We start from the raw sequence: 23,511 nt of genomic DNA, 5'->3' as shown, positions 1-23,511 counted from the left end.
TAAATATAACACCAGAACCAAGCTCAGTACATATATACAATGCCAGAACCAAGCTCAGTACATAAATACAGCACCAGAACCAAGCTCAGCACATAAATACAGCACCAGAACAAAGCTCCGTACTTAAATACAGCGCCAGAACAAAGCTCAGTACATATTTACAGTACCAGAACAAAGCTCAATACATATATACAGCACAAGATCCAAGCTCTGTACATATATACAACACCAGAACAAAACGCAGTGTCACGGTCTGTGGGTATGTGGACCCACTAGGGAGCACCGCCATAGCAGGGATGCAGCTGGCCAAGCAGTAGAGCACCCAATCAAATACAACGTCCCACACTAGGCTACCTGAATAGTCCAGACAGTGGCCGAGGCTTTAGCACGGACGGAGATGGGTGCAGCAGGTTACGCCAGACGTGGCGGATGACACTGGATGTGGTAGATACCACTGGACGTGGCAGATGACACTGGACGTGGCAGATGACACTGGACGGGGCTGATGACACTGGACGTGGCAGGAGGCAGCAGGTGCAGTAGAACACGACTCAAACACTAACAGGCTCAGGAACAAGGACACAGCATGGGATACAGGATACAGGTAGTAGGGCATGGGAAACAACGGGAACAGGATAACACTAAGTGACCATTTTGCAAGACTAACATGGGAATACTAACAACGTTCAGGCAATGAGCAAAGGGGCAGGACCCTTCTTATAGTTCAAGGGAATCATGGGTTAATTAATGATGATTCCCATGTGAGTGCACTGGCCCTTTAAGGCCGGGCATGAGCGTCCGCGCGCACCCTATGCGACACAGCGTACCGGTGCAGAAGTGAGCGCTGTCGTCTCCTGGGAAGGAGATGCAAGCCAGCGCTCATAGATCCATGGCTGTGGCTGCCGGGGGGTAAGTAATCCCGACGGTCCGCGGCCATGGACGCTACAAGCAGTACGTATATACAAGACCGGAACCAAGCTCAGTACATAAATACAGCACCAGAACCAAGCTCAGTACATAAATACAGCACCAGAACAAAGCTCAATACATATATACAACACCAGAACCAAGCTCAGTACAAATATACAACTTCAGAACCAAGCTCAATACATATATACTGCACCAAAGAGAAGCTCAGTACATATATACAACTCCAGAACCAAGCTCAGCATATAAATACAGAACCAAAACCAAGCTCAGTACATGTATATATGTTTTGAGCTTGGTTGTTATGATGTATATATGTACTGAGCTTAGTTTTGGTGCTGCATTTATGTACTGAGCTTGGTTCTTGTGCTGTATTTATATGCTGAGCTTGATTCTGGAGTTGTATATATGTACTGAGCTTCTCTTTTGTGCTGTATATATGCATTGAGCTTGGTTGTTATGATGTATTTAATTCCAGAACCAAGCTCACACATAAATATAAATTCAGATCAAAGCTCAGTACATATATGCAGTACCAGAACCAAGCTCAGTACATAAATACAACACCAGAACAAAGCTCAGTACATAAATACAACACCAGAACCAAGCTCAGTACATAAATACAGCACCAGAACAAAGCTCACACAAAAACATAACACCAGAACCACGCTCAGTACATACATACAGTGCCAGAACCAAGCTCAGTACATAAATACAACATCAGAACAAAGCTCAGTACACATATACAACTTCAGAACCAAGCTCAATACATATATACTGCACCAAAGAGAAGCTCAGTGCATACATATAACTCCAGAACCAAGCTCAGCATATAAATACAGCACCAAAACCAAGCTCAGTACATGTATATATGTTTTGAGCTCGGTTGTTATGATGCATATATGTATTGAGATTGGTTTTGGTGCTGTATTTATGTACTGAGCTGAGCTAACGGCTCCTTGCTCCAGCATTCACTGTGCCCTGAGCGGCTCGATGCAGACAGGCGTGATGCAGTGACGTCATCGTGCTTGTCTGCGCCGAGTCACTCATAGCACAGACCAAAGGTGGAGAAGGATCCTCCACCCAGCGTGGGAAAGGGGATAGGTAAGTAATTTTATTATTTTTGTATTATGCACATATGCCTGTGTTATACTGTATGGGGGGCTGATATGGTGGGGGGGCATTATACTGTATGGGGGACTGATATGGGGGGCATTATACTGTATGGGGGGCTGATATGGGGGGCATTATACTGTGGGGGGCTGATATGGAGGCATTATACTGTATGAGGGGCTGATATGAGGGGGCATTATACTGTATGGGGGGCTGATATGGGTGGCATTATACTGTATGGGGGCTGATATGGGGGCATTATACTGTATGTGGGCTGATATGGGGGCATTATACAGTGTAGGGGGCTGATATGATGGGGCGGCATTATACTGTATGGGGGGCTGTTATGGGTGGCATTATACTGTGTGGGGGGCAGATATGGGGGGAATTATACTTTGGGGGCTGGTATGGGGGCATTATACTGTTTGGGGGGCTGATATGAGGGGGCATTAAACTGTATGGGGGGCTGATATCAGGGGCATTATACTGTATGGGGCTGATATGGGGGCATTATACTGTATGTGGGCTGATATGGGGGCATTTTACTATATGGGGAGCTGATATGAAGGGGCATTATACTGTATGTGGGCTGATATGGGGGCATTATACTGTATGGGGAGATGATATGGGGGCATTATACTGTATGGGGGCTAATATTGGGGCATTATACTGTATGGGGGCTGATATGGGGGGCATTATACTGTATGGGGGCTCATATGGGGGCATTATACTGTATGTGGGCTGATATGGGTGGCATTATACTGTATGGGGAGCTGACATGGGGGGCATTATACTGTATGTGGGCTGATATGGAGTCATTATACTGTATGGGGAGCTGATATGGAGGGCATTATACTGTATGGGGAGCTGATTTGGGGGGCATTATACCGTGGGGGCTGATATGGGGAGCATTATACAGTGTGGGACAGCTATGGGGGGCATTATACTGTATGGGGGCATAATGCTGTGCAGGGCAGCTATTGGGGCATTTTACTTTATGGGGTCAGCGATAGGGAGCATTATACTGTATGGGGCAGCTAATGGGAGCAATATACTCTATGGGGCATTATACTGTGTGGAGGCAGCTATGGGGGCATTATACAGTGTGGGGCATTATACTGTGTGGAGGCAGCTATGGGGGCATTATACTGTGGGGGCAGCTATGGGAGCATTATATTGTGTGGGGGCATTATACTGTGTGGGGTGCAGCTATGGGGGCATTATACTGTATGTGGGCTGACATGGGGGGTCATTATACTTTATGGGGAGCTGATATGGGGGCATTATACAGTATGGGGAGCTGATATGTAGGGGCATTATACTGTATATGGGCTGATATGGGGGGCACTATACTATATGGGGAGCTGATATGGGGCATGATACTGTATGGGTAGCTAATATGGGGGGCATTATACTGTATGGGGAGCTGATATGGGGGCATCATACTGTATGGGGAGCTGATATGGGGGGCATTATACTGTATGGGGAGCCGATATGGGGGCATTATACTATATTGGTAGCTGATATGGGGGGCATTATACCGTGGGGCTGATATGATCCCATAGCTGCCACCATATCAGACAGCCCCCCTTCCATACCCAGTATAATGCCCCCATATGTGCTGAATAGAAAAATACTTACCTATGTCCGTTCCCCCGACGGGTGGAGGATCCTTCTCCTCCTCTGCACTGTGCTATGAGTGACTCGGTGCAGGCAGGCGTGATGACGTCACTACATTGCGCCTGTCTGCACCAAGCCGCACAGTGAATGCTGGAGCAAGGAGCCGTCAGCTCCTTGCTCCAGCATTGAATTCAACTGCAAATGAGTCTTGATGACACAGATAGAGTTGGAACAGAACAGGAACCTCGGAGAGTGGCTCGCGACCCCCCGGAGGTCTTCACATGACCCCCCGGGAGTCGTGACCCATAGTTTGTAATGTATTGTATTATGCTCTCCTCTCTCCACCGCAAACACACAGCACAATACATTACATTACAGTGCACCACGTTGGCACCTCTTCCTGAATGGCTGGAACGCCCCTCATGGGATGTCACATGGTACACAGTGTACCATGTGACCGAGACGACATGTGAGGGTTCCCTCAGGCCCGTCTAGTGCCGGCATCACTGCAAGTAAATCATTACAAATTCTATTGTACAGTTAGCGCCGTGTTGCAACGGGCGGGCCTATGGGCCCCCCAGGCTTAGGTGCTCCGTCGCAACTGCGACCGTTGCGACCCCTATAGCTACGCCACTGGCTCCGCTATATTTGTAAATTAAATTACCAATATTACACTAATCTAAAGGTCCTTATATATTATAAGTGGACATGTTCCCTTTGAGAGTGGCACTATAAGTTGCCATACTATCGTATACTGCTTGAATGGCTCTGAGGAAATCCCAATGGGGATGAAACGTGTCAGCTGTTACAATTAACGTACGCAGTGGCGGATTAAGTAGACCATGGGCCCTGGGCTGTTACCCAAACTTGGGCCCCCCTTCCTCACCGCCGCCCTGCCGCACCGTAACTATTTTTAACACTACCTTTTTGGGCAAGCATTAACAGTGTTACGATTTCCTTTGTCACAGAGCGGTGTCCCTACATATTGACAGTATCACACTGTGCAGGGACACAGCCTCCTGACAAGGGGAATTGTCTATCAGTCCTGGACTGCAGAAAGACTTTTTGTGAAATACAAGGATTTCCTATAATAAACATGTCAGGAGAGGTGACAGATTCTCTATAAATCTAGTGACTCACAGGTGACGACGTCTCAGATTCTAGTAGTTTTTTTCCTCTTTTCTTCTCCATCCGGTCCAGCGCTCATGACGACTTCTCCCGACCATGACTCATTTCTGCAGAATTTGCCACTCAGATGTCTCCTCACTTTTCCAACATTTCCACACCTATAAGCGAAAATAAAGTTATCATGGTGCCATATACTGTACCCCTAAATATAATAGCACCAAACACTGCGCGCCTGAATATAATAATACCACACACTGTAAAACACCACATACACACAGCCCCCTGTACATAGTGCCACACACAGCCCCTGTAGATATTACACACTCCCATAGATATTGCCATACACAGCCCCCTCTATATATCACACATCCCCCCCCCGTAGAGAGCGTTACACACAGCCCCCTATAGATAGTGCCATACAGCCCGCCTGTAGAGAGCGCCACACAGCCCTCCCCCTCTTGTAAAAAGCACCAAAAAGCCCCACCTATAAAGAGCGCCACACACATACCACTGTGGATAGCACTACACAGCCCCCCCTTGTATATAGTGCCACACAGCCCTCCCCTTTGTATATAGTGCCACACAGCGCTCCCCCTTGTATATAGTACCACACAGCGCTCCCCCTTGTATATAGTGCCACACAGCACTCCCCCTTGTATATAGTGCCTCACAGGGCTCCCCCTTGTATATAGTGCCACACAGCGCTCCCCCTTGTATATAGTGCCTCACAGCGCTCCCCCTTGTATATAGTGCCACAAGGTTATGTACACATTTAAAAACGTTATATTATAACTATATATATATATATATATATATATATATATATATATATATATATATATATATACAGTGAAGGAAATAAGTATTTGATCCCTTGCTGATTTTGTAAGTTTGCCCACTGTCAAAGACATGAACAGTCTAGAATTTTTAGGCTAGGTTAATTTTACCAGTGAGAGATAGATTATATTTAAAAAAAAACAGAAAATCACATTGTCAAAATTATATATATATTTATTGGCATTGTGCACAAAGAGAAATAAGTATTTGATCCCTTTGGCAAACAAGACTTAATACTTGGTGGCAAAACCCTTGTTGGCAAGCACAGCAGTCAGACGTTTTTTGTAGTTGATGATGAGGTTTGCACACATGTTAGATGGAATTTTGGCCCACTCCTCTTTGCAGATCATCTGTAAATCATTACGATTTCGAGGCTGTCGCTTGGCAACTCAGATCTTCAGCTCCCTCCATAAGTTTTCGATGGGATTAAGATCTGGAGACTGGCTAGGCCACTCCATGACCTTAATGTGCTTCTTTTTGAGCCACTCCTTTGTTGCCTTGGCTGTATGTTTCGGGTCATTGTCGTGCTGGAAGACCCAGCCACGAGCCATTTTTAATGTCCTGGTGGAGGGAAAGAGGTTGTCACTCAGGATTTGACGGTACATGGCTCCATCCATTCTCCCATTGATGCTTTGAAGTAGTCCTGTGCCCTTAGCAGAGAAACACCCCCAAAACATAATGTTTCCACCTCCATGCTTGACAGTAGGGACGGTGCTCTTGGGTCATAGGCAGCATTTCTCTTCCTCCAAACACGGCGAGTTGAGTTAATGCCAAAGAGCTCAATTTTAGTCTCATCTGACCACAGCACCTTCTCCCAATCACTCTCAGAATCATCCAGATGTTCAATTGCAAACTTCAGACTTGCCTGTACATGTGCCTTCTTGAGCAGGGGGACCTTGCGGGCACTGCAGGATTTTAATCCATTACGGCGTAATGTGTTACCAATGGTTTTCTTGGTGACTGTGGTCCCAGTTGCATTGAGATCATTAACAAGTTCCCCCCGTGTAGTTTTCGGCTGAGCTCTCACCTTCCTCGGGATCAAGGATACCCCACGAGGTGAGATTTTGCATTGAGCCCCAGATCGATGTCGATTGACAGTCATTTTGTATGTCTTCCATTTTCTTACTATTGCACCAACAGTTGTCTCCTTCTCACCCAGCGTCTTACTTATGGTTTTGTAGCCCATTCCAGCCTTGTGCAGGTCTATGATCTTGTCCCTGACATCCTTAGAAAGCTCTTTGGTCTTGCCCATGTTGTAGAGGTTAGAGTCAGACTGATTAATTGAGTCTGTGGACAGGAGTCTTTTATACAGGTGACTATTTAAGACAGCTGTCTTTAATGCAGGCACCAAGTTGATTTGGAGCGTGTAACTGGTCTGGAGGAGGCTGAACTCTTAATGGTTGGTAGGGGATCAAATACTTATTTCTCTGTGCACAATGCAAATAAATATATCTAATTTTGACTATGTGATTTTCTGTTTTTTTTTAAATATAATCTATCTCTCACTGGTAAAATTAACCTAGCCTAAAAATTCTAGATTGTTCATGACTTTGACAGTGGGCAAACTTACAAAATCAGCAAGGGATCAAATCCTTATTTCCTTCACTGTATATATATATATATATATATATAATGTTTGTGTGTGTATCAGTGTGATTGATTGATTTTATTAAAAAATATTTTCACTTTTTGAGATACAGCTGCTTTGTATCCTGTATCCGTCAGGTCAGCAGGACTGACAGGATCAGTGACACGCAGGATCCACCTCAAATCTATCACATCTAAGATTATAATTTAGCGCAGGGCCCGTTTCACTGATCCCGTTAGTCCTGCTGACCTGACGGATACAGGATACAAAGCAGCTGTATCTCAAAAAGTGAAAATATTTTTTAATAAAACGTAATTACAAAGTTGCACCAAACACACATTTTTATTAAAAATAAATAAAAACGACGTGATTTCTGCGACGTTTTTTCCGTAGACAATGCAGGTTTAGTTTTTATCGTTTTTATACACACCTTTTTTGCTATTTTAGAATTTTTATTCATAAAGTTTGAAAATAATAGTAAAAAAATAAGCGTTTTTAAGTTTCAGCTATTTTTTTTGGTAATAACATAGTTTTACCCTAAAATAGACCTTTTATTTGTAATCGTCATTGTTTACCATAAATTTTAATATATTACATGTCTATATTAGGGTAATTGGATCAGCGCTAGTGTTACAACAATGATTGGCAGGGGGAACGTTTTTTTGGGGGTGGGTATTTTATGTGTATTTATTATTTAATTTTTTTTTGCACTTTACTTTACTATTTTTTTATTACTATGGTCTGTTCCTCAAAGGTCCAAAAAGACCTTTGGGGAACTTTATATATATTTTTTTCTTTCTTTTACACCTGTAACTGGGGCTGCATAGCAGCCCCAGTTACAGTGGAAATCAGCCCTCTCATAGTGACGATTGTCACTAATAGAGCTGTGCTGGGTCTAGTAAGACCCAGCAGCAGTCTGCCACTAACGGCACCCGGCGATCATGTGACCAGTCACATGATCACCGGGAGGAATAGAGACAGCACCGCTGCTGCTGTCTCTATTCCTATACACAGCATTCATTGAGCGCTGTGTAAAAGAGATCAGAGAAGACAGAAGCAGCGAAAGCTGCTTCTGTCTTCTCCTCAGGGCCCCCGGCAGTCACTGACAGCCGGAGACCCAACATTCAGCTGCCCGATCGCGCGGGCAGCAAGTTAAAACCCGAGCCGTAGAAAGTCTATGGCTCGGGTTTTAAGGACCCGTCCCTGACCGCTGGCGGTAAAAATACAGCCAGCGGTCGGGAACCAGTTGGGCAGGAGGATAAGCGAACTAACCTCAGCGCCGGTGACCGCCCGCCCGGCTCTTTTCTTCCAGCTTTGGAGTAACAGAACAGCCGTCCGTCGCTGTTCTGTTACTCAATGGCGGCGCCCGCACTGTCAGGGAGGCGTGTCCTACCCCTATCCCGGCCAATTCCCTGCTCCTCCCCATCTTTGGCAGTTAGCAGCGCTCGCACGCTGAATAGGTTTATAAGACGATGTGCGGTTCGGGCTGCCATGGGCCCATATGATAATCCGCCACTGAACGTACACACGCAAGGAGTGGCGTCACTATGACGTGCACTTTCAAGCTTTGCTGAAGGCTGAACTAGTTGCTGGACAACGCTGTTTTAATATACCACTTTGGCTGCTAAGTAGTGGTATTTCTCCCCCCTGAAGCTCATACCTTCTCTGCGATAATTGCAACTACCTCACTAGGAGAATACTAACCTTGTGAAAGGTAATGGCTGAGATTGGGCTTCTGTGAATGGGGATTTCCCGCACTTCCCTGGGCAGCCGGGATTGCTTTGCAACCTTACCATACGGATTCACCTGCCTCAGGTGAGGACAGGGTTGAGACCGTGCTTGGTTAGTCCGGAACAGAGACTACTTACTCCCTGGAGAAAAACCTATACCTCTTCTGAAGAGGAAAACTGAGCCAAATAAAAATGAATAATCTACTGCACTTGATGTGAAAGCTAATAAGCTGCCCCCAAAAAAGGAAGATAAATGCAGATGAGTATAAAGTGCTGTCTTTTTTTTCATCCCGTCTCAACTATCTGCATTATAAAATCTCTGTTATATGAACATATTTGCAATTAATAAGCCATGTCTCATCATTTTTGATGGTCAGATTATTTAGCCTGAGATTCTGAAAATGCATATTTTTCTTTGATCAAAAGCTTTATGTGGGAAGGGGAATAAGGATATTAGTCCTTATAAAATATTTTGCTATTCCTCTTTTCTATCCCAAAGTGTGATTGTACTGACCTGTAATTTTGTTTGTTTGTTTTTTGTTTCTATATCTGGGTCGGCACTTGTAGAATTTTTATCTACATTATTTTGGGGATCTCTATTAAATTAAATAAATGTTGCATGTAGAAAGTGCACCCCGCAGCATCCCCTGTAGATATGGCCCCCTATAGAGTCCCTTGTAGATAGGGCCCCTGTAAATAATTCCCCCTGTAACATCCCCTGTAGATAGGGCCCCATGTAGATAGTGCCCCCTGTAGCATCCCCTGTAAATAGGGCCCCTATAGATCGGGCCCTCTATAGAGTCCTTTGTAGATAGCTCCCCCCTGTAGATAGGGCCCCCTATTGAGTCCCCTGTAGATAGTGCCTCCTGTAGCGTCCCCAGTAGATACAGCCCCTGTAGATAGGGCCCCCTATAGAGTCCCCTGTAGATAGGGCCCCCTATAGATAGTGCCACCTGTAACATCCCCAGCAGATACAGCCCCTGTAGATAGGGCCCCCTATAGAGTCCCCTGTAGGTAGGGCCCCCTGTAGATAGTGCCCCCTTTAGCATCCCCTGTAGATAGGGCCCGCTATAGAGTCCCCCTGTAGATAGGACCCCCTACATATTCCCCTATAGATAGGGAGCCCTATATCTGTAGACAGGGCCCCCTGTAGCATCCACTGTAGTTATTGCCCCCTATATTGTCCCCTGTAGATAGGGCCCCATGTAGCATCCCCTGCAGATAGGGCTCCCTGTAGCATCCCCTGTAGATAGGGCTCCCTATATAGTCCCCTGTAGACAAGGCCTCCAATATAGTCCCCTGTAGATAGGGCCCCTATATAGTCCCCTGTAGATAGGGAACCTTATATAGCCCCTTGTAGATAGGGACCATATAATGTCCCCTGTAGATAGGGCCCCCTTTAGATTCCACTGTACATAATTCCCCCTGTAGCATCCCCTGTAGATACGGTCCTGTACATAGTCCCCTGTAGATAGGGCACCTTGAAGAGTATCCTGTAGATAGGGTTGCCATTATAGTCCCCTGCAGTTAGAGCCCCCTGTAGCATCCCCTATAGATAGGGCCCCCTGTAGCGTCCTCTGTAGATATGACCCCCTGTGGCGTCCCCTGTAGATAAGGAGCCCTGTAGCATCCCCTGTAAATAGGGCCCCCTATATAGTCCCCTGGAGATATGGCCCCCTATATAGTCCCCTGTAGATAGGGCCCCTATATAGTTCCCTGTAGATAGGGCCAACTATATAGTCCCCTATATATAGGCCCCCCTGTAGAGTCCCCTGCAGATAGGACCACCTATAGAAAGGACCCACTGTAGCATCCCCTGTAGGTGGGGGCCAGTAAATAGTCCCCTGTATATAGGGCCCCTATATAGATCCCCTGTAGATACAAAGGGGTCTATATAGGGGGCCCAATATATAGATCCCCTGTAGGTAGGACCCCCTATATAGTCCCCTGTAGATAGTGTCCCAACACTAACCATTATATGCTTACCTGTCCCCATTGCCCCAACAGCAGGCCTTATACAGCGCAACGACGCAGAGGTGCGATGAAGCCGAATGCATCATCACAAAATCGTTGAATGTCGAATCATCCTGTGCCTTGCCAAGGCAGTGTTAGCCAATTTAATTGTCTCCGCAGATACAATTGATTGCAGGGGACCGGTTCCGGGTTTACGCTTTCCCCCAGTACTCCAAACCTGCTGTAATTTTAACAACTGGTTCGGGAGAACCGGGTGAACTGGGCTGGACCCACTTCTGCTAAAGGCCCTTCTGTATATAAGACCGCATTAGTATTACTAATAGCACATGGTATGTGGGAGGTCCTGTTACTGATTTTGCATTGTAGCCCAGGAGATTCAATGTAAGCCTTTGGATGTATAGTCATTTATACTGTAAGAATAGGTAAATTGTTAGTTGTTCTATCATGGAGAGTTACTTTAACATTAACTACCAGTCCTTTTATGTGTATTGAAGACATGTTCCTATCTTAGAAAGTTATCACAAGCATATGCTATCACTTTATGATCGTGGGGGTCCAACCTCTGGGACCCCCTCCGTTACTGAGAATTATGGAGCCGCAATGCCAATTTAGCGCTGCAACCCCTTCACTGTTTTTCCCGACTCATCAGCATCCCGTTGTACAGGGAACTGCAGCATAGCCCCATTCAAGTCGGTCACTGTGCAGGAAAAACTTAGAAGGAGACGCAGCACTATATCAGAGATGTAACCCTATTATTCTCAGGATCGCGGGGGTGTTCCTAGAGATCAGACCTCCATCAATCATAAAGTGATGGCATATTCTAGGGAAATGCCATCACTTTATGAGATGGGAATAACCCTTTATAGCTTAACTGTTATAGTGCATAAATCAAAATACTCATTTACTGTAGGTCATTTTGCTTTTTTGCCCACAACTTGAGTGAATAACGGAACCAAATCTAATTATGTTGTATATATCATGCAATAATTCGCCCTAGTTTCATCTTATTGTGCATATCATATGTTAAATTATTCACTCATATCTCATTTGTTCTATTTAAATGTGAGACCTTTCTGAGTTTATTCTTCAAGGTAGCGTATATTTGCATAAAAATATGCATATGATTAGTTAAGAAACTTGATTCATGGACTGGGTTAGAACATATTTTTTCTTTGTTACACTTATGTGAATTAACTTCATTGATACTTAAAGCTTGGATCCTTTTTATAGCTTACTCAACATTATCAGCAACTCCCTAATATATATATATATATATATATATATATATATATATATATATATATATATATATATATATATATATATATATATATATGACATAAAGCTTTCCCTTAATGAGCAGGGATGGTTCAGCTAATAGAGTAGACAATGTCATTTTCACCCACTTCCGTGCAGACGGAATCAGCAGAATACTATGAATACATTATATACTGCAGAGCTCTGTTATGATTTCATAATATGGCTAAATTGCTATATGTAATCCTTTGATCTGGAACCAGGGGTATAACTAAAGTAGGTACTGAGGTTGTGACTGCACCCGAGGCCTGATGCCAGAGCGGGAGCAAAAGGTCCCTCTGCCCCATATGAGGAGACCAGTACTATAAATTACATGTGCTAGTTGGGTCCCCTTTACAAAGTTTACATTGGGGCTCAGAAGTTATGCCTCTACCTAGAAAGGCAGATGATTGACCTGTCACCTGTATTGACCTATACCAATGAGATGTAATTAGGGCTACATGGTGATCAAAAGTGAAACATCTGGCATAATATATTTAATAATATATATAATAAATATATAATACACATAATTGGAAATGTTCACATTACATAGACACTACTTACCTCGTCCTGCAGAAGAAATCAGTTACAGAAGTTCATTTCTCTTGTGTCAACAACTGATATGTTGACAGCTGCTGCAAAACAACATAATAAACGCTTCAGATGCTGCAGAAGTTCTTTTAGAAAAGAATGAGGGTATTTATATAATTCAATTAATAGTGGACAGGAATCTCCACCACTACTTTCAAAAGGAGCTTCTGCAGCAATTGAGGTGTATATTATAAGGAATAAAGTATCAGCTACTATACATTATAAAGAATGTTAGGTCACCTTGGAGTTTCTTGGCTTGTTGCCTCGTGCTTTTAAATGGTCAGAGAACTTCTTAGTGACTTTTAATATATTTTCAATTTTCATGGGGTTACATGATATATTAACTTTCGTTTTATATATATATATATATATATATATATATATATATATATACATATGTATATATATATGTATATATATATATATATATATATAGTTATTTATTTATCTATTATTGTTAAATAACTACTCAAGTAAAAAAGACTGGTGTTTTGTTTCAACAGAGATGATAGACTGACAGTGATAGTCGGAGTTCTGTTTTTAATATTCTCTCTTTCTCTGAATCCAGGAAGAAGATGCCATTCCATCATGTGACTGCTGGCTTGTTGTACAAAGGGAATAACTACTTGAACCGATCACTTTCTACAGGGAGTGATAGCGAGCAGCTTGCTAACATCTCAGTGGAAGAACTAGATGGTAAGATTAGAATAAATCAATCATGTTTGATAAGTTTATCCTCACTGTGTCTACTCACTGCATAAAATAGCTGAATCTTATATCTTTTGAGGGGATTTTTATTATTTTTAAATGGAATTATAAACATCTTAGGCCATGTTCACATGGCTTATTTTCAGGCTTATTTCGTAGTGAATAACGCTCGTTTTATGCGCTGAAATACACTTGAAATAAGCCTGCAAATAGCTTCCCATTGATTGATTTCAATGGGAAATACGCTGTGTAGTTCGTATGAGGTATATTTTTACGCTGCTGAATTAAAAAACGCCTCATAAAAATATGCTTCGGAAAAAAGAAGTGACATGTCACTTCTTGAAGCATTTTATAAGCTGTTTGTCTATGTATCTATCTATCTATCTATCTATCTATCTATCTATCTATCTATCTATCTATCTATCTATCTATCTATCTATCTATCTATCTATCTATCTATCTATCGATCTATCATCATTAGCTAAACTTATTTCTGAATAGAATTGTTAATGGATTAACAATTTACAATGGCAGTTATATATCACTTTACTCAATAAATATATTTGGAATGAACACTTGACCGTTGTGCTACTCCGGCCATTTTTGACCATCCGAGTGACACCCTATAGCCTTCACGATAGTCTTCACGGACCCATTCACTTAAGCGGGTGAATCGGGTCCATGAAAAATGGTCCGAGTCTCCAATCCGAGGAAAGATGGAACATGTCCCGTCTTTCCTCGAATCACTGACAGGACTCGGACAGCACACACGGTCATGCGCATAAGGCTTTAAAGCATTTTTACACCCGGCCGATAAGTGGCCGGTGCAGCGAGCGCCGATCAACGAGGCATGTTGATCTGTGCTTGTTTGCTTTTGTCACACGGAGCTTTGGATTGGACGAGCGGTCATTAGTCCGACCGCTCGTCCCCATATATTATTATCATGTCGGCAGCGCGTCTCCCTGTTTACACATGGAGATGTGCTGCCGACAACGATAATCTTTTACATTTTTAAAACGATACGACCAGCAGATGATCGAGCGTTTGCTCGTACATCTGCTCATCGTTTCCTTGTTTACACAGGGTAATTATCGGCAACGAGCGTTATATTAACGCTCTTCTGCCCGACAATCGTCCTGTGTAAACCCCCCTTTAGTTCTCTACAGGCCAATAAAGTTCATCCACATCTGTCTGTGGTTGTATATCATTGTCAAGCTGAAAAGAAAGGATTTCTCCAAATTGTTGCCAAACTTGGAAGCAATTAACCCTATAGATAGAATGTAATTGTATACTGCACATAGATGATAGATAGATAGATAGATAGTCCACCATCCAGCAGCACCAGTCAGGAATATAGGTGGGTGCACGTCCCAGGAGCCCGATCACTGCTCCCAAATCCTCAATATTCGTCCAATAAGAGACAGCACTCCAATTTGTGATAGGAAATAACGGCTTTTTATTAGCCCCTGTGCGACGTTTCGGCTCTTTACATGGAGCCTTTCTCAAGCATTGCTTGAGAAAGGCTCCATGTAAAGAGCCGAAACGTCGCACAGGGGCTAATAAAAAGCTGTTTTTTCCTATCACAAATTGGAGTGCTGTCTCTTATTGGACGAATAGATAGATAGATAGATAGGCAGACAAACGGACGGATAGATATCTAACATAACATAAAAACTAATAATGTTCTCCCATTAAAAACACCTGGGAGCGCACATCTCGTTGCTGTGTGCTGCTTAGCCTAGAGCAGACAGTAGTTAACTGTTGTCAGCATCAGTGAACTAAAGGTTGTGGCACCCAGATGCTCATTTATCTGATAAAGTTATGTGAGGACAGGAGCAATATGCTTCACTGATAACAACAAATATAAACTTTTTTCCTTTGGATTTTTTTTTTTTTCTTGAAGTAAAACTACGTGACAGATATTTGTTAGAAAATGAAATATTACCTGATGAGTAGTTTCACCTTGTTTTTGAAGCTTTGCTTTAATATTAGGGAATTACAATTACAATCATTCCCTTATCTATACTGATGTGCAAGGATCTGTATACTGGCACACGTAGTCCATAATGACAGACCATGCGGCTGCTATGGGGTCCCTGGAAAGAGTATGCTCTTTCGGTTTGGTCTCATCTCCATTTTAATGAGTGGTGAGAACCTGCACAGAGATGCGGTCTCCATTGCTGCAATGTTAGCCAACACGGGAACGGAAAATGTAATGGAGTAAATGAGTCATGAAGATGAAATGAAGGCACCAGAACCTCCTGTTGCTGGTGGCCAGAACTGGGGTGATGTCTAGCAGCATCTGAAAGTACAGTAAACTAATATTGTTCTTAGTTAATGGGGCATTGTCTATATACACCATTGGAGCCACCTCCCTAACGGCATTATTTTCTCTCTTAGAAGTTCTTCAAGATCAGAATGGCTTCATAATACTGCATGAGAGGAAACATACCATTATTTTTTTTCCCTCACTGATTCTTACAGAGTGCTTGCAAAATAAAAAAATATATATCTGCGTGTAAAATCAAAGGCACATGGAGGTACAGTATGTACATACATAGATCTATGGGCACTGTATGCAGAATCTATCTGGCACAGATACAAAATACAGCCGTTTATGAGGCATTACAGGAATCCCTCTTGTCATGATTGGACTAATATAGCAGGGCAGCGGCTGGCCCTACATGTATATCAACAGAATACAGGCTGCTTTTTATGGCAGCCTCTGTTTTACAGATATAGGTGTGTCTACTAGAAGTCTAACGGCATGTCCACACATAGCGAAACTGCTGCGTATTTTCGGTCTGGAATTGCGGGCGGAAATACAGTAGCATCAAAATGGGTGAAACAAATCTCATCCACATGCTGCATAAAATTTCCAAGCAGAAATTGACCTGCGGTGCGTATTTTTCGGACCACAGCATGTCAATTCCTGCTACAGAAAGGGGACAGAATTGCTGCGTTTTTCAGAAGAGATATCACCATCTCCCAGCAGTGAGAAAAACGCAGCAAAATGCGCAGTAGAAACCGCAGGAAATGGTGATGGTTTTTCCACAGCGGAATGTCTGCAAGTTTTAATGGAAATTATGCAGACATTTTCTGCAGCAACTTTGTTACGTGTGGACAAGCCCTGAAGGGAAAGTACAATTGATTTCCTTGCTAGTGCCTGCTATTGGATATGTATTTTGGAATTCCTGTAACTCCATCTCTCTAATATGCTATCCTAGGTTCACAAAAGCTTCACAGAAATTGTGAAGATTATATCAATACTAGATAAAAGCTGTTGATGTAAGACTTTGATAAGCAAACAATATTTGTTATCACAACCTGATCCCTCCAATTACACAATATGTAATGACAGTAGTTGCTTTTTATAATTTAGGAAATGAAATAGACACCCATATTTAACAGCAAACATTTTTTTAACAATGCAGTTGCACTCCCCCTCCCCCCCTTAATCAATATTTCTAGCATTTGAGCCTCTACTTATATACAAAATGTAATAATGAACATTACGAGGTATTTCTTCAGTGTGTAAATTGGAAAATTATAACCTTGGTAGGCTGGGGCAAGAATTAAAGAGGCTGTATTTCCAATCCTGTTTTAGACCATCTTGAGGACCCCGTCTAAGAACTAAAACCTAGAGCCATATATATCTCAGATATGGACTAGAATTTCATTTATTGAAAACACTGAATAGTTTGTACTTCTATGGATATCAGTAAATGCCTTGTCATAATGCGTTGTAATGAAGAGTTTAAAACTTCTCCCTGAGTATAAATGATAAAAACAAGGAAACCTAACTGTGTCAGTTAAGACTGCAATGTACTTTCCTCCCGAGATGGGCTAAAGGTATATCCTTTTGGCATACGTCAGGGAGGTATGCGTAGAAATAGTTTTCTTTTTTACTATACTGAATAATGTAGGCAACTACAAGCTTGTCCTTGAAAAATATATACCACACAGCATACGGTTTTCATATTGTGCGCCTATGAACTATATGGGCCTATAAGCATACTACTGTACATCATAGCAAGGAAAGGGGAGCATGGAGCGGGCTCACAAGCTAATACCGCCCATACTCAGCAAGTGTCGTCTGCAACATACAGCCAACACTTTACAGCAACGGCTGAAATACCTCCAATTAACCAATTAGATGGCGAGATCTATAGCAATTGTGGCATCTAAGCTGTTAAAAGAAAGGGGTTGGTGGGCTCCCTCCAATACCCCATCGGCCAAACCGCGAAGCGAATGTGGGATCCCTGAGGCAGGGCTTAATAGGAGCCAATAAATAGCACAATACACTGCAATACATACACTGCAATACATAGACGCTTGAAGTGTATTGCACCAGTGATCAAATGATTTTTTGTTTAAATTCCCTGGAGGGGACAAAAAAAATGTAAGAAACAGTTAAATAAAGTTTTTAATTATGTTCATAAAATAAAAAAATATTAAAAGAATACATATAATTGGTATCGCCGTGTCCGTAAAAGTCGAAACTATTACAACATAACATTATTTATGCTGCAGGGTGAACGCGGTAAAAAGAAAAGCCATATGTGATGCTTTTAGATAACCTCGCCTCCAAAATATAATGGATAAAAAAATTGTATGTAGACAAAAATTAGGAATTGCATTTTATTTTACAATTGCAACCCACCAAGATTTTTTTCTTTCCCAGTACATTGTATGGCACACTAAATGATGCCATTAAAACTACAACTCATCTCGCAAAACAAGTGCTGACATGGCTATGTCGAAGAAAAAATGTAAAAGCTATGGCTCTTGGGAGAGAAAACAAAAATGTAAAAACCAAAAATTGCGGCGGTGGCAGCAAGGGGCTTAAAACACTCTGGGTATGTGTCTTGGGAGAGAAAACAAAAATGTAAAAACCAAACATTTTATATATATGTATGCCTAGTATATGTATATATTTTATATTCCTTGTCTTGTTTTACTGTGTTCCAAGTAACAGATGTGGGTGTGTTTTTTTTTATATGCCCTTCTATCGTACAAATGTTAGTGGAACACGCAGGAGGTATTTACAGTTGCAAATCCCTCTTGACCAGGGCCGGGAGGCCCTTACATACTATTGTGGCATCAGTTCTCCACCTCACCATTTGGCACTTTTCTTGTGATGCAACTGTGTCGTTCCGCTGGAGCAGGCCTGGTCAGAGGAGACCAGTCCTGCATCGTTGGAGGTGAGGATGGTGCTGGAACAGGAACAGATGCTTCTTAAAGCATATGGCACTATCTACAGGGGACACTGTGGCGCTATCAACATGGGCAGTGTGTGTCACTATCTACATGGGCAGTGAGTGGCACTACCTACATGGACAGTGTGTGGCCCTATTGACATGGGTAATGTATGGCACTATATACATAACAGTGTACGGCACTATCTACATGGATATTGTGTGACACTATCTACATGGACAGTGTGTGGCACTGTCTAAAGTGGGCACGAGCACTATCTACAGGGGCAAAGCATGAGGCAATGTGTAGCACTATCTACAGGGGGCACTGTGACACTATCTACATAGGACACTGTCATTATCTGCAGAGGCAATGTGTGTCACTATCTACAGGGGACACTGAGGCACTATCTTCATGGGGCAGTGTGGGAAACTATCTTCAGGGGGCACTGTAGCACTATCTATAGGGGGCACTATCTACATGCGCCCTGTTAATGAATGTGACACATGATGCCCTGGGGGAGAGACCTATATATTGTACATATGGAGCGCCAGTAATAATAAATCTCCCACATTGTTTTTAATACTGCAGTCATGTGATCGTCACATATCTAATATTCCACATTCCTCTCTCTGCTATTTTCTTAGACTCTATGATATGCTGCTAAATCAGTCCTTTAAACCCTGTGTATGTAATTCAGTGGGTGGTAAAAACACAGGTTTATGCACAGGTTGATTTCATACATTTTCCTCAGTGGTTCTCCACTATCAGGAATATGACAGAATCTGTGATGGAGGCTTCGCATGGAGCCACTGACGCAGATGTGAACATAGTCTAGCTTAAAGCACAATTTCACATTTAGAAACTGTTTAAATCCACATCAGAAATTGACTAACTTGGAAAAATAATTTGCTTGACTGTTTAATGCTGAAATAAATTACTTTTGTAGGGTTTAGGTGCTGTTCACATTTGCATTTGATGGTTCTTGCAGAGGTCTGTCTGCGTTTCCGGTATTTTTGATAACAAGAATAGCTGTCTACAGTAATATTTTGGTCTTATATAATACCTTACTAGTCTTTCTTTGGGGTGATAACTATAAGTTCCCATAAAAGACCACTTGACAATTTTAATATATACTCTGCCTGATTTAAGTTCCCAAGTGCTGATCACACGGATCAGTCCATCACAAGGGATGATTGATGGTTTGCATACACATATCCATATAGACTGTGCTAAGCACAAGGTTTTTTCCAACGTGCACGTATTGATGTCAAAAAGTGCTACACAGCATAGAGATGAGCAGTGCTACATAGCATATCTTATCTCTTTCCTGCCAGACGTTATCTGCTAGCTGGGGGGGGGGGGGGGGGCATTGTGGGGTTATTTTGGCTGTAAGTGGCTGGAACTGTATGGAATGTTCTCTGCATGAGGGGCACGCTGTGACTATCACCTTGCGGAGGCACACTGAGGCTAGTGCGGCAGCTATCTATCTATCTATCTATCTATCTATCTATCTATCTATCTATCTATCATCTATCTATCTATCTATCTATCTATCTATCTATCTATCTATCATCTATCTATCTATCTATCTATCTATCTATCTATCTATCTATCTATCTATCTATCTATCTATCTATCTATCTATCATCTATCTATCTATCTATCTATCTATCTATCTATCTATCTATCTATCTATCTATCTATCTATCTATCTATCTATCTATCTATCTATCTATCATCTATCTATCCTCATATAAACGCAAAGTATGCGTAGTTGTGTGTGCACAAGCCTTAGGACTTCAGACTCAAGTCCTACATATATATTTCCAAACGAATAGTCAGCACAACACAAAACTCCAATTCAGTGAAAAAAGGTTTATTCACCCATACATCAGTGCAATGTTCTCAAGCATTGTCAGGACGTGCGTGGCCCTGCCCCTTATGCTAAGCCAAACCCACTTTTTTAATACCCAATAATAAGTTGCAAATTATTGGGAAAATATTTTTTGATTATTTGGTACTTTTTTGCGCCATAATACAGGTGTACAGCCTTTGTTAAATTCTTCCCATAGAGATGACAAATGTCCCAATAAAATTTTTGGGAGAATCAATAGCAACTTTCTACTGATGAATTTGAAGGACATCCAGTCAGATTGCTTTAATTTTTAAAGGCGAAAATTCTAGTAATAGAAATATTTTAGGAAATTGCTGTTTACGTAATTTCCTAACATATAAGGGTAGGTTCACCAAAGGCGAGCTTACTCTTTGAAGGACATAAGATTTTAAAACGCGCAATCATATTATTTTTCCATCATTCGAGAATGTGTATTTCTGATTTACTAAGTGTTATATATCTAATCTGAGAAGAATATTTTAATGTTGATTACAATGACCTTTCTGTGTTGCTCTTGCATAGTTAGTATTTTTACTGCAAAAACCATATAAATATATCATTAAAAATAGCTGACTATACGCTGTGAGATAAGCCGCTTTCATTTATTTCTTATGATTGCTGATAACATCTGTGTGCCTAAAAGACAGTTTTGATAGAATATTTTTTAATGAAAAAACATTATTTAATACAGCAGTTTATTCTGTAGTTTATGAATTTGTCATATTTATTTTATTTATTCTTAACCCTTCCATATATACGGATGTAGCCATCTTTATCTTGACTGATAACTTGCTGCAGCGTGATATCACACAACAAAAGCCATTGAAAAGTTATTGAAAAAGTCAAGATAAGGGATCTAGCCGCTGTTTATTTAATGCATTAAAAGTCAAGGTAAAGTCGGCTACATTTGTAGGTGAATTTTATTTACATGTTATCATAATACTGAGTATATTAAAATAGATCTGTCACCATAATATTCTTTGTTATTTGAGGTCAGCATAGTATGGGGACAGGTCTGCTAGTGTGTTAGACCAAATGGCACAATAAATGTTGGGCTATTTGGTCAATAGCAGCTAAGAGTGTATACAGCGGAGCCTGTTGTATAAATACTCTCCTCACCTCCTCCCATCCACTCACCTCACCTTACCAATGTCAGATAAAATATATATAGATGTGTTATTTATTCACATTAAGAAGGGATGTTATTTTTTTGCATTTTTTTTTTTTTGCATTTCAATTGTACCATCACTTATATGCATTTAGCACTGTAATTAGTTGTATACAAAGGTGAAGCCCTAGTTATATTTCTCTGCTAATTGCTACCAGATTTTCTAGTGTGTTCATTCTGTAATATTCTCAATTTATTTCAATGTAAAGCAATTACATGCAAATCACTAGACAAGTAATAAGTATGTTCTAATTGTACATTTCAGACATTATACTATGAACTGTGTTACTTAAAAACCCGTAATCATAATTTTTCTGTTGAGAGTTTTCCTTTCTAAGGAATAGAATATGCTGCAAAAAATGTAAACTAGTCGACAATGGTGCTATAGGTGAATGGAAGTGGGGATTACATGGTTAAAATGATGCTGTGTGCTGAAGTTTGTAGGGCAGAACTGTATTTTGCACTGTCCTGCTATTTGTGCTTATTTAGGGTAGAAGTTTTTTCTACGGCTACTCTGATCTAACTTCTCTCTAGTGGAGAAGAGATGCTGGGGAGCGTGGGTGCAGGGCCGCCATCAGGAATTTCAGGCCCCCATACAGCCAAATTATCTGGACCCCATTCCTGTGGGACCGCCCATTAACGGTACACCAACCATTACCATATCACGCTCTTTGAGTGATTAAAAAAAAAAAAAAAAACTATTACAAATTCTACTGAACCAACTACCTATTTAGAGACAGGCAGCAGCTTCAGGAGCACATCATAAGGGTAGGAACATGCTAGGAGGATACGCTGCATAAAACTACACAGCGTATCCGCCCTGGAATTCCACCGGTAAAACCACAAATAGTGGTGCAGTTTTTCGGGCGCCATGTCCACTGCGGAAATCCTGCAGAGAAAAAAAAACATTTAGGGCATGGCCAGACGTGGCGGATTTCCTCCGCAACTGTCCGCATCAATGCCGCACAGAATCTGCGTTGCAGATTCTGTGGCGGATCTTCCCAAAATGTGCAGTAAATTGATGCGGATTAGCTACTGCGGTAAAAGTGCTTCCCTTCTCTCTATCAGTGCAGGATAGAGAGAAGGGACAGCACTTTCCCTAGTGAAAGTAAACGCATTTCATACTTACCGGCCGTTGTCTTGGTGACGCCTCCCTCTTTCAGCATCCAGCCCGACCTCCCTGGATGACGCGGCAGTCCATGTGACCGCTGCAGCCTGTGTTTGGCTGCAGCCGTCACTTAGACTGAAACGTCATCCTGGGAAGCCGGACTGGAGACAGAAGTAGGGAGTTCTCGGTAAGTATGAACTTCTATTTTTTTTACAGGTTGCTGTATATTGGGATCGATAGTCACTGTCCGGGGTGCAGAAACAGTTACTGCCGATCGCTTAACTCTTTCAGCACCCTGGACAGTGACTATTTACTGACGTCTCCTAGCAACGCTCCCGTAATTACGGGAGCCCCATTGACTTCCTCAGTCTGGCTGTAGACCTAGAAATACATAGGTCCAGCCAGAATGAAGAAATGTCATGTCAAAAAAGCAAGACACATCCGCAGCACACATAACATGTGCATGACAGCTGCAGACTTCATTGCGGAATTTAGAATCTCCATTGAAGTCAATGGAGAACTTCCGCAATGAGTCCGCAACCAGTCCGCCACAACGCCGCAACATCCATTGTATGCTGCGGACACCAAATTCCGCACCGCAGCCTATGCTCCGCCGCAGAATTT

At 42.1% G+C, this 23,511-nt stretch overlaps 1 protein-coding gene across 3 annotated transcripts in view; it reads left to right on the top strand.

Moving 5' to 3' along the window:
• Positions 1-23,511, top strand: part of CALN1 (calneuron 1) — a 388,623-nt gene that overhangs the window by 93,337 nt on the left and 271,775 nt on the right. For all 3 annotated transcript variants that reach the window (XM_075850381.1, XM_075850380.1, XM_075850382.1), the window contains exon 2: positions 13,376-13,503. In XM_075850381.1, the coding sequence (XP_075706496.1) occupies positions 13,383-13,503 (121 nt within the window). In that variant the 5' untranslated portion in view covers positions 13,376-13,382. The remainder of the gene's footprint in view (positions 1-13,375; positions 13,504-23,511) is intronic.

The sequence above is a fragment of the Rhinoderma darwinii genome, chromosome 2, assembly GCF_050947455.1.
Source record: "Rhinoderma darwinii isolate aRhiDar2 chromosome 2, aRhiDar2.hap1, whole genome shotgun sequence".
In the NCBI taxonomy this organism is placed as follows: domain Eukaryota; kingdom Metazoa; phylum Chordata; class Amphibia; order Anura; family Rhinodermatidae; genus Rhinoderma; species Rhinoderma darwinii.
This window is presented reverse-complemented; position numbering and strand designations above follow the sequence as displayed.